Source organism: Protobothrops mucrosquamatus, unplaced genomic scaffold (genome assembly GCF_001527695.2).
Source record: "Protobothrops mucrosquamatus isolate PMUCROS unplaced genomic scaffold, P.Mucros_1.0 scaffold416, whole genome shotgun sequence".
Taxonomy (NCBI): Eukaryota; Metazoa; Chordata; class Lepidosauria; order Squamata; family Viperidae; genus Protobothrops; species Protobothrops mucrosquamatus.
The window spans coordinates 902,996-916,186 of NW_015386745.1; the positions used below are offsets into that span (position 1 = coordinate 902,996).

Genomic DNA, 13,191 nt, shown 5'->3' on the forward strand with positions numbered 1-13,191 from the left:
GGGGTCTTACCAGCCAATGGAATTGTGTGATTACAAGCCAGGGGAATCCCATAAAAGAGGGCTCCCCTGGCCCAGATGCCAGTCCGGATTTACTTTATGCCTTGCCAATAAACCGAGAGCTGACTGTCACTCAACTCGTGTCTTACTGCCTGCGCGATCTAACACCAGCTCCTGCCCATCTAGCAGTTTGAAAGTCTGCAAATGTGAGCAGGTAAATAGCTACCATTTCCTTGGGAAGGTAACAGCATTCCATGTGCCTCAGCATATAGTAGTACTGGCTACATGACCATGGAAATGTCCTCGGACCACACTGTCTCCCTCAACTAAGAAACGGAGATAAATACTTCCTCCTAGAGATGAACACAACTGGGCAGGGGAAAAAATACCTTTAAGGATACATTGGGGATTTTGTTTCTTGCAATGGTCTTCCCTTCAGACTCTGATTGGATCCAAATCACTTTTGAATTAAGCTTTGCTTTTGCTGGTTCCCCCTGCCATCACAAATTTGATTTTGTTATAGTCAGTTCTGAAGACTAATCCTGCTGATAGCAGACTTCTGTGCTCCTTTACAGGATTCTGTTGAGTTGGAAAGAATAAAATATGAAGGGGATGAAGAAGCTAATCCTTAAATTTATGTTATGAGTATCATGGAACAATTTACAGGGTACCTTGTACAGAATCCACTAGCTGACTTTAAAAAATGAAATTTAAACAATTAGGCCTGTTTAGCACTCATACATCCTTCTGCTCATTGGGTTAGTAAAACTGATCCAAAGGAGCTTTATAACAAAAAATAATCAAATATGACACTGTAGTAAACATCTGGGGTTTTTTTATTGTTTCTCACATAGGAAACTTTGCTTGTGGTATTTTTAATCATTTCTCTTTTCTGGATGTGAAATATGCAAAATCTACTAGAAAAAATCCTTCTCTCTTAAATAAAATTGCAACTTACAGTTGTAATTTAGTGAATTCTGTTTGAACAATCTGAGTTCTACAAATGAGGGATATTATTCTGAGATGACACTTTAAAAAAATTCAGGGAGTTACATATATAGACAGACAGATGAGAGAGAAAGAGAATGGTAAAAAGAAGTTAGGATACCTAATATAATATAAAAGAAACAAGAAAATGGAAAAAAGTTTTGTTGCTACAATCCTTGCTTTTCCCAGCAAAATTTGGGAGCAGAAATAATAATAATAGTAATAATAAATCAGAAAGGCTGGTCCACAACAGAAATGTTAGTATGAGTATAAATAAAAGTTCCTGATATAAGGGGAAAAAATCTGAGGGAGTCTTGATTCCTCTTAACAAGAGGGTTGAGATATTCTAAACTCATAAGCAAGAGGAGTATTTTATTTCCCTTAATGTGAATCACCTCCATCTAGTTAAAAATGAGCTGTCTTTGGACCGTTACCCTGCAGGATTTGAAGCAAAGTCTCATTGCTGGACAGTTTCCAGTGGGCTTTGGAGAATTCCATTATTTTTAAAGTTGATCTTAAATCAAGCGGTTAATTTGTTTTAATTTATCCCAATGCTCTGGTGTTGATTAATTCCTTAAATAGCTTAACTTTACTTTAACTTTGGAAACAAGTTAGAGGAGGCAACAATTAACATTAAATAAATGTTGGGATTTGTAGGTATAAAGGTCGAGACTCAATACAGAATATAACTGGAATGCATTTCTATTCCTTATGGACCCTGAAGTGACTGAGCCTTTCCCATTCTTATTTCCCAAACAACTCAGAGCATAGCACTTTTCTCGTTTGATCGTTTATGCTAGCTATCTTGCATGACTTCAAACAGAACTTGGAACTGCTAGCTCTTAATTGCCATGCAAAAGATTGTTGCCCTTTCCTCAGGGTAGGGCAAAACAACGGTGTCATTCTCATTTATAACACTCACTTCCTACCAGTAAAGAGCAGCCTGATTGCTTTAATCATTCTTCTAAGGTCTGCAAAGACCTTTTCCCTCCAAGTTCCAATTCATTATTATTTCATATGGGTTTTTCTATTTTTATCATCCCCATCGTATCGTTGCTTTTAAAGGAAAAAAGCAGGATTCCATAAATAAAAACCAAGGAAAAGCTGAATTCTATTATGATAAAAGGCAACAGAATTCAAATTAATGTTAACACATAGGTAGATCGGTATCCCATATACACATTGTTGGGGTCCCGCATGGAATGTAGGTTGGAATCTTATTATAGTCTGCAAGATTCTGTCTGTAGGTGAAGAATAATAAAGAAACTACTCAGAAATAATTCTACTGCTTAATTATATATATATATATACTCTGAATTGCTAGAGAGGGCCATCTCAGCCCTCTTCATGCCTATCTGACTTTCCAAGCTCCATTGCCTCTTTGCCCTCTGGGAAGCAGCTCCTGTGTCCTGGGACATCAGACTACATTCCATCACAGTTGTGCTGCTCTCCTTGGGTCACAAGTTCTTCTTTATACTGCATTAGTCAAATACTCTATCTCAAATAGTACATCCAGTTTGGGCACCATACTTTCAGAAGAATTCAGGCAAACTGGAAGAACTCCACAAAAGTGGACTACAACATAGTTCCTGTAAAGAGAGACTGAAAGAGAGGGGTATGTGTAACCTTAGAGAGATAAGGACAAGGGAAATTTATGAAAGCACTCTTCAAATATCTAAACATATGTAACACAGAAAAAAAGCCAACATCTGTTGTTTCCAAAGTGAAGGACATGAATGGCCTTAGAACACAGGAAAAGAAACACTAGTTCTACGGTAGGAACACCCCCCCCCCCTGAAATAGCATTTTGATAGTGTTATCTAGAGAAATAGTGGCTTCCATTTGTTGGATGTATTCAAGAAGAATTAGCTATTTAACAGCTATTTGGAGATAGCTGTCAAGTTGCTTTAATTTGGATTCCTACACAGATTAAGAGTTTAAATTTGATGACCTAAATAGTCCTTTGCAACTATATGTTTCTAAGATTCTGTGATGCCTATGATTATTATCATTTCTCAGTGTAAGGTTTGGACAACACCAACAAAGAAAAATATCTTCAAAGATGCATCTAATTTTTTTTTTTTTAATTTTTTATTTATTTATTTTTTATTATTTAAACCGACAAACAAAACAAAACAAAACACAATACACATATATACACAATATATATTTTAACATCAACTTCGTGCCAGTATTCTTCTATTTTTTACAAAGATGCATCTATTAGTTCTGAGTTAGTACTGACTTACTCAACATGGTTCACAAATCTAAAATAGATTGAAAGATCCTCCCATTGTGATTAGTCAAGGATGTAGCATGATTAACATAATTTGGAACTGACTTTTTTCCAGTCAGAAAAAAACTGTTTTCTAAACTCAGTATGAAATTGAGGCCTATTGCCCTTCTAGAGAAATCATTTGTAGCATGGTAGAATCTGAAGGCACCCTATAGTCTTGAATTTCCACTGTCATATCTTCCCCTGAAATGTATCTAGTGATGACTAAATGTAGGGCATCTCAAACAGAAACAAGGAAACATTGAGAAATATAAACTGATATAAACTATACAACACAGCATGATGAAATGTTTGGATGAAATAAGAAAAGAACAGCGGGAGTAACAGAGCAAAGAGTTCACAATAATGTAAGCATATTAGGAATCGGTTGTAAACTTCTATGTTTTTATGGCTCAGGGGAAGCATCAAGGGGAAAGAAATTCTTCAATCAAGTCATCTGAAAAATCTGCCTTGCTGTTGTGCACAACAAATATAGGACTAACGTATTTCAGACATCAGATAGGCATTATGAAATCTTACTAAAATGATTCTCTGAAATGTCCTTTCAATTTTCATCATTCATAACTATATGTTTACTTACAAAGAAGTTTTACTGAATCATGAGATACTTCAAGCAAATGTACAGAGAATTCCAGTATACTGTATGCACTTCTGACACTGCTATTTTAACTGATTTGTTATTTACTATTTATTAACACCATTGATTATTACTGGGATATTAGTATTTTATTACCCAAACAATTAAAGCACCTTTCATATTTAAAACTGTATTTTAATTAACATCTGCTGCAATGTTGGCATATTATATTTCCAAAGACATTAGACAAAATAAGGCATCTAATATCTTCTGGCAATGTTTATGTAATTATTTTAAACTGGTTTTTGTTTATCACTATATTCTCACAGATTGAAACTATATTTCAAGCTATTGATGAAAAGCTTCCTGCATGCTATATCAAATCTATATAAAGCTGGTTTTTTAAAAATACAATTAAACATTTCTGCAAAGAAAAGGATGTTTTTTTTCTTTTTCACTGAATGGGCATTCTTTAAACTAAAAAGAATCTTTAGATTGAATGGAAGAAATAGCATTGTGATAAATAACTTATAAACAATCAATTTTCTGCCTGATCTTTAGTGAAATGCTGAAATTTGAACTTAAATTTGAAAGTTAGCCCTTGCCTTTAAGGGCAGAAAATGGAACGGTGCAAAGAAGTACCAAAATATGTTTACATTTACTTTTTCATGTTTAAACTCTCTTATAAATAGCCTATCTAACCGTATTTAAATTCTACCAAATGCTTCACTCGGTTGGAGTTTGGGAATATGAAGTGAAGCTGCCGCTGCTAATTGTTAACAAAGCAGTTGCTTTACTTGCTGGATAGCAAAGCATGTACAGAAGCCCCTTGGCAAAGTGGCTATTTAAGGCTATTTAGTTTAAAGGCTAAAAACTTATGTCAAAATGGAGAGTGTCACTCCTGGACTTCTGCCACAGTGAGGCAGATTGAATCATTGGCCTCATGGAAGCAGATCGTGCTTATATGCAAAACCAAATGTTTTTCCTCTTTCAGACATCTACAGTTGCCGTGGGAGTATTACAGATACACACTTCTTTAATTTTTAACACAATTAAATATGGTAGGCAACTGTGCATATTTATTAAAAGCAAGTATCCGTTTTGATGCATTTCTTAATTCAGTTCTGCTACAATTGTTATAGTGAAAACAATCGAACCGAAAACAATTGGTTGTACTCCAGTCTGAATCCCATTAATGAAAGCAATCCAAATAATTCGGACCAACATTTGATGCATGTAGCTGTAGTAGAGATCAATAAAGTTTTGATTGGAATTTAGCCTCCATCCATCAAGGAGGTTGCAAATCATTAACCTCCTTGGGGTGATTCTAGATATAAGTCATGCTTAAGTAGACCCACTGAAATTCAGTTTTGATTAATTTAAGTGAAAATTATTTCAATGGGTTTTGGTTAAATATGATTATGTTTGCATCTAGCTCATTATAAATATAGTTATTTAGGCAGAAATATCACTATATAAAACATAACTGAGTAAGAAAAGCAAAGATGAGATGACCCTATCCCAATCTAATTTTCAAAAATTGGGGAGGAAAAATAAAGGAGTAAAGTCTTGGAAGGGGGGGGGGGAAGAGACAGGATACATGTAAATCAATATAGTCTATAAAAGCCCTATAGCCACAATTTAATCAGCATTTCCTTCATTATTATTTTATTTTACCTGCTGTTTTCTCCTTTGAATGGGAAATGGGAAATTTTCAAAAGGCAACAAAATGAAAACAGTTGAGGAAAATGATGAAGAGATGAACATAATTAATTATCAAGCACCAAGTTACCTGAATAGCATTAGTGACATTCCAACCAGCCTCCCAAGTAGTGATCAGTGTACTTTGAGCATTTTGTGTACGCACTTGGGATTCACAGTTTTGGTCTTGCACCTGTGTACCAAGCTCCAAAGAAAGGTCTACTTCTTCATCCTCTTCATCATGAATCCTATTCAGTCCATCCTGTCTGGCAAAATTCACATTTTCTTCATCAGTAGAGAGGCAACCATTCCACCTCACCAGGTTGAAAAAGAGAGATGTTGTGCTCTTAAAATGATTTGAAAGAGATGAAAACATTTGCTTTGTTTAAGCTACCCTGGTATACCAGATGGCTGTAGTAATTATACTATTCTTGTTGAAATTAATTTTCCAGTAGCGCTGCTTTATTTGAATTTCTGGAAGATATACTGAGACAAAGAAGATGCTACTGAATTCTTCATTAGTGGCAGTGCCAAAAACAGGTCTAACAAGACTGTTTGCAGCAGTCCTCAGAGTGCTGCTCGCAATCTGGGAGAGGGAGAATCCTGAAAACCAAGATGCCCAATTGAATTCCTCTCAGTTATGGTCATTGAGTCCAGCAGTCAATTGTCAGTCAGCTACAAGGAGCTGGCAGAAGACACGGCTATCTAGGTATTTATGCAAGGATTCATTGCTAACAACTATTCCTCCATAATGTAATTGTAGTAATGTGCACTAAAAAAATGAGATATACTGGAAAAAGGGACTACAAAAGTATTTGGCTGTACCCTAACAGACCAGGTTCTCACTCAGCCTGACTTATTTATTTGTTTGACAGGCACGAAATTTCAATCACCCTTGCACAAAAACTTGTAAAAATAAATCACTAGCTTCAGAAAATGAAACTTTAGACGGGATTTTTTTTTTTATCTGAATGTGAGAAATTTCCAGTTTGAATTTGGCTTAAATTTAAAATGGTTCTGAAGTGTGACTTTGCCTTGACAGATAAGGGATGGGCCAAATGTATATACTTCTTGTTTAAATTATGCTCTAGTTTCTCAGGACTATATAGGTACCCCTGATAAGACAATGATTTTTATGGAGAAAGTAGGGATGAAATGTGGGGTTCTTTGGGTTTTTTTGTTTTGTTTTTTATGTTTTTCATTTACTAGGTTTGGCAAGCTGGTAGTTGTAAGCACAGAACTCAAAAGAGGAAAAACATAATTATTGATTTGGGAAGATCTTAAAATATGCCGAAAGTAAAAAACAATGCACTCCTCAAAATTGCCATTAACAACTGAATTTTATCACTTCTGGGCACAAAATTAAGTCACATGCAATCAGGCAATTATGGTTTGTCCATTCTAACTATACATTGTATAGCCCACCCTATAGTGTTTATGAAGGGCTATAAAATAGCCTTCAATTTATTCATACAATATTTGTAGATGACATTAAAGAATAAAGAAAGAAGAGACATTTTAGTACATATTCAAAAGTAATTTGACAGCCATCATATGGGCATTATTTAGTTCATGAGAAAATGATATAGGAAATTTTTTTACATTGGGGAGGATATTTTGAGGAAAACTCTTCTTAAAAGGAACTAGGCAACATTTTTCTTATTTAGACAACGTGCAACATTTTGCTTTCAACAGGTAATTCTAACAAATCTTCCTTTCCTCAGGATCAGTCCTAGATTTATAAAGAGTAATGAATCTTAAGAACTCTCTGAAGTGGTTGAGGAAGGAGAAATATTCAGATTTCAAATGTTATTTGCTGTTCTGAATTGGAGTATTACCAACATAGCCTATATCAGTGGTGGCGAACCTATGGCACGGGTGCCAGAGGCGGCACTCAGAGCCTCTCTGTGGGCACGGGCACCATCGCCCCAGTCTAGGCCTTCAGCGGGGTTTTATAAAATCTTTTCACTTTAGGCCTCCGCCGCCATGTGCAAAAAAAAATAAAAGGTTCAATCAGTCAATTTCAACTTCTCGCGGGAAAAAAAAGATCTTGCAAAGTTGGAATTGATTGATTAAACTTTTTAGTCCCACCTAATCTGCCGTTACCACGGCATCCATGCCCACCCAATGGGCCACACCCAGCCAATGGGCCACACCCAGCCGGCACTCAACGATGCATAAGTGGGTTTTGGGTTGCAGTTTGGGCACTCGGTCTCTAAAAGGTTCGCCATCACTGGCCTATATCAATGTATTCCAGAGATTTTTAATTAGGGGTCCTTAGTGCTCTCTGAGGTTGGTTGCTTTCTTGCAGACAGTTCATTATCCAAACTAGGTAACATCTTCAGTGGAGTTTGCTCTCATTTTAAATTCTACTGGCTTGCTCTGTTGGTGTTGGTGATTTTTTTTTTTAAATAGCATTTTGCTGTTTCAACTGTTTATTAAAAAAAACAGTGCTGTAATCCACTGCAAGATGCTGACAAAGAATGCCATTTTAATATGTAATCAATCACACATAAAAAGAACAACTGTGAAACTTTTGCTTCTGTGACAGTTTAGTTTTTCAGCCTAGTGGTCTTAAATCATTTAAAATCTGTATTTCAATTCATTTTTTTTTTTAAAAAGCTGCTAATGTCATATCTCTCCTGATTATACCCATCACATAGTCAGGGATTCAGCCAAGTGTTTTTCTTCTTGCCATATAAAACAATTGTATAATGCTTTATTAAGAATAAAAAATGAAGAAACAGTGTATTGTAACAGAGGTTTTTTTGCTATTTAAAACAGAAGAAAGCTAGGAGACATTTAACCTCAATTAGATTTACTTGTCATAGCATCCACGAATAGGAAATACATAGCAATTAGGAGGAGGTGGAGACATCCTGGCAGCTACAGACTTTGCTGTTTTTCTCTCCTTGCCATCTGAAGAAAAAAAAATCCTTTCTGGTTAATCTCAAGGCCTTCTAATGCTTTTAGCAGATTATTGTTTGAGTTTCTGACTTTTAAAATGTTTTCATGTGTCATAAATTTTGTATTGTTCTTTTATTGTTCTTATTGAACATTGCTCTCACATGAGCAAATATCCAAAGAATAACAGAATAGAATAAGAGAATAACAAAGTTGGAAGGGTCCTTGGATATCTTCTAGTCCAACCCCCTGCTCAGGCAGGAAACCCTATACTATTTCAGACAAGTGGCTGTCCAATCTCTTCTTAAAAACCTCCAGTGTTGGAGCATTCACCGCTTCTGGAGGCAAATCATTCCATTATTAATTGTTCTAAACTGTCAGGAAATTTCTCCTTAGTTCTAGGTTGCTTCTCTCCTTGATTAGTTTTCATCCATTGCTCCTTGTCTTCAGGTACTTTGGAGAATAGATTGACCCCCCTCTTCTTTGTGGCAGTCCCTTAGATATTGAAACTCTGTTATCATGTCACTGCTACTTCTTTTCATGAAACTAGATGTACCCAATTCGTCATATGCAACCGTTCTTCATATGTTTTAGCCTCCAGTCCCCTAATCATCTTCATTGCTCTTCTCTGTACTCTTTCTAGAGTCTCAACATTTTTTTATATTGTAAATGATTGATAGAGTGTCAAAGAGTGGTCCAGATGGTCTAGACATTTCTAGATGTGAGAAAAAAAGTTTAAAAGATTGATTCTGTGTAAGCTATAAAAACATTCTATAAGTATTACCTGAGGTTAAGGTTGCTTCGGGAAATCAAGGGGCATATAGCTGGAAATGTTTATTGCACGAAAACATGCTAAGCCCAAACAATCTATTTAGTTTTGACTTGCTGTGTTGTATGAACTGTGCCAACTATGGGTATATTCAGTAAACCTTGCCTAAGCAAAGCAAAACTTCATGCACTATATAAACTAGCTCCATGTGATATATTTTTAAAGAGGTCTAGAATTAGGATTAGGATTTAGGATTTAGGATTTATTTCATTTATACCCCGCCCTTCTCCCGGAGGACTCAGGGCGGCTTACAGCCAGTTAAAACAATTACACAAAATACAAATCTAAGATAAATTAAAAATAAATATTCGAATCGGCTGCACTACTAAAATTTAATTAAAACCAATTTAAAATTACCCCTAGGCCAATTAGCCCTAGAGGTATAGTGATAAGGCAACAAACCAGAAACCAGGAGATGTCAAAACCAAATGGATGATCTTGGACCGGCTGGTCCCACTTTCTCAGCCCTAGGAAGGAAGCAAAGGCAAACCATTTCAGAGTCATGGTGGCACAGTGGTTAGAATGCAGTATTGCAGGCTGACTCTGCCCACAGTCTGGAGTTTGATCCTGACCAGCTCAAGGTTGACTTAGCCTTCCATCCTTCCAAGGTCGGTAAAATGAGGACCCAGATTGTTGGGGGCAATATGCTGACTCTGGAAAATGCTTAAAGAGGGCTGAAAAGCACTGTGAAATGGTATATAAATCTAAGTGCTATTGCTATTTCTGAAATCTTGCCAAGAAAACTCCATTCCTGATAGTCGCTAGGAGTCCATATTTAAATCAATAGGCACAAAGTAGGGCAAATAATAATAATAATTTTTAAAAAGCTTGTATTATGTCTAACCTATGCAGACTTCAGTTTACTTAGGACAGCATTAAAATTCTATCTTTCTGTTTTAAGTCTTCAGAGACAAAATTCTAAGGACAAGAGAGGGGCTTAACTTTAAAAACAGGTTTTAGATCTTTTTTGTTGGTTAGTATAATTCACTTTTTGAAGATAATTGAAGATAATTCGCTTTTTTGATATTGCTATTAATGGAAGCAGCCTGCATTTTCTTCAGTACATACTATTCAATGGTATTAATTAATATCAATTTAAATATTCTTCTATGTTTGTTTTAAAACCCGGGCAATTTTATTAAAAGATTTTAAGAAACTCTGCTGATCTAACTACATTGGTTTGTGCTTAAGTTTGAATAGTTTGGACATTTTGCTTTCAAAATGTTTTTATTGTGGGTCTAAAAGAGAAAACTATGTAGTTTTATTTTAGGAAACTTCCAAAATATTCACTATATTTTAGAAGAACTCCCCTGTTGAATATTAGAAACTATTTCTATTGAGTTTAGACATTATGATGAATTTCAGATGGAGACATGAATATTTAAAATCAAACTCTTTTCCTCTGTTATAATGAATCTGTTGACTATTTTATATGCCAGTTTAATGATGACAGTATTTGGCATGTTTTTCTCTTCACTTATTCCTTTTCTGCTTATTTTAATGAAACTGAAACTTGTAAGTTGATTTGATATTTATGCCCATGCTTAATATATCTCTTTTCAATAATACATGTAAATAGGCCACCCTAGGAAAATTAATAATGGGAATAATTCTGCTAGCTATATTTTCCTTTACTTTGGTCCTTATGACCCTAAGTATCTGTCTAGCTAACACATCCCATAATCCATGTTTTATTTAACTATACTTTTCTAAATACATCACAATTATTTGGTTTCACATCCAAGGTCAGTATCAAACAAGCCACATCATGGTTCCCTGCAATGTATGAACTGAGCCATTGTTTCTTCCTTGGGTTGCATCTGTGCATTTGTTGGGGAAAGCAACATCTGTTCTATCACAATAGGAACTTGATCCATGATTGAGTTTGGACAACATGAAAACCTAAATCATAATATGGTTTAGCATAGTGTGAAAACAAGGTTATAGATTAGGTCAGTGATGGTGAACCTTTTAGAAACTGAGTGCCCAAACCGCTAAGTGCCCCAAACCCACTTTTTTATCGCAAAGTGCCAGGGCTGCATCAGCATTGTGGTGCCCTCAGGGGATGCGCAGGGAGGCACCTCTGAGTGCCATCTGTGGCGTGCAAAAACCAGGGGTGCAAAAATGGACCACCAGGCTGCAAAGCGCAAAAATGGCTGCAGCCGCACCACGGGATGCAGATACAAGGCGCTGCACCACACAAGAACGGGGCAGGGCTAGTATCACGCAGGCACTAGCCCTGCTCTATTTGCAGTGCGTGCATGCTCATGGCCCCATGTGTGCACGCACACATGTAAAATGCTTCCCCCTCCCTTTTCTTCCAGTCCACCAATCGACAATGGTTGGTGACCTCTGCTTTACCACCTCTACTCGAGCTTGCTAGTCGGCCGCTTTGTCTCCTTTGTGCTGGGCGGGGCTCCTGCTCCGGGCAGTGGTGGTGGCCTGATGGACCTGCTGCTGGTGGCGGTGGCACGCATGCCAACAGAGAGGGCTCTGAGTGCCACCTCTGGCACGTGTGCCATAGGTTCGCCACCACTGGATTAGGTGATGAACAAAATATTGCATCATAGATACGAATGTCCAGAATTTGATGCCGATGCAGCATCCCCACGGTCAGGTGATCAAAATTTGGGTGCTTGGTAACTGGCATGTATTTACAACAGTTGCAGTGTCCCAGGGTCATGTGAACACCATTTGTGACTTTCCCAGCTGGCTTCTGGCAAACAAAGTCAATAGGGGAAGTCAGATTTGCTTAATGGCCACAGGATTCACTTAAAAATGCAATGATTTGCTTAACAGCCATGACAAAAAAGATTGTAAAATTGGGCATGACTCAGTTAACAACACAAATTTTGGTGTCAATTGTAGTTGTAAGTTGAGGCTTACCTATATTTCTGCAAAATTTAAGGCTTCTCTACTTGATACCCAAACAGACATATTTTTGTCATGGGGATGTTGTTTAACTATACAAATGACCCTCACAATCTGATGCTGAGACATGCAAAATATTCTGGCAAAATAGTTTATTCATACAAAACTTCAAAAAAAGTTTAATTAGTTCGCCTTTAAGATTTTTTTTCTTCATAATCAAAGAATGACGAAACATTCTGATCAGCCTACACAAAATTGTTTTGAGGGAAAAAATTGACAGTGTAAATGAAAATCATGTCTAGAATATTTAGGAGCACATAAAAAAGAAAAAAGTAAGAGTTAAACACATATATCTTTTGTGAGCAGGATATGAGATTCTTTATTAGTAGTTAATTTATTAATCATTTCTAAAGGAAGAAAAAAAGAAGGAACAAACAAATGAGATTCCTGTCCTTTAGGAATTTGTGTCATCACACCTACTCAGCTGAAACAGATTTGAAGAATAAATATTTATTTTATTATTTCAGTCAGTTTCTGGCTTTCTCAAAATAACTGCTTGATGAACTTGTTTTCCTTCATTACCTCAGTATCACCTTGCTTTCACTACATCAGCTCTTTCCTAAATGTCAGTTTGGAACTTTCAGAGCAAGGGAGTGTGTCCAATTTCCAAGGGCCTGGCAACCTTAGCATAATTTGAGGTGCTTCGAAATTACACAGAATAACCCTGTTTGCTGGTCAGTCCTTATTAAAAAATATGAAAACTAGCAGACATTGGAGCACATCATTTGACATTCTTGTTGATAGGAAGTTTATAGCAAATAGGCATTCATCCTTGATAATCACTGAGAATTTTTTTTAAAAAAGAATAGCCTTTCACTCCAGTAGCACAAGGATTGTTCCTTTTTTAAGCAAATAGTTCAAATATTAATTATTTAATATTCCATTTTTTATCCTTTCTGTATTACTATTTATCTTCCATATAATTCCATATTATCAGTTTTATGAGTATCCTTTAGATTCTTCTCACCT

At 36.2% G+C, this 13,191-nt stretch overlaps 1 protein-coding gene across 1 annotated transcript in view; it reads right to left on the bottom strand.

The window, feature by feature from the left end:
• The window catches only part of LOC107287707 (vesicular inhibitory amino acid transporter-like), a 15,876-nt gene extending 9,942 nt beyond the window's left edge, over positions 1 to 5,934 (bottom strand). The window contains exon 1 of the mRNA XM_029284187.1: positions 5,650 to 5,934. Within this exon, the coding sequence (XP_029140020.1) occupies positions 5,650 to 5,934 (285 nt within the window). The remainder of the gene's footprint in view (positions 1 to 5,649) is intronic.
• Between the last annotated feature and the right edge of the window lie 7,257 nt (positions 5,935 to 13,191).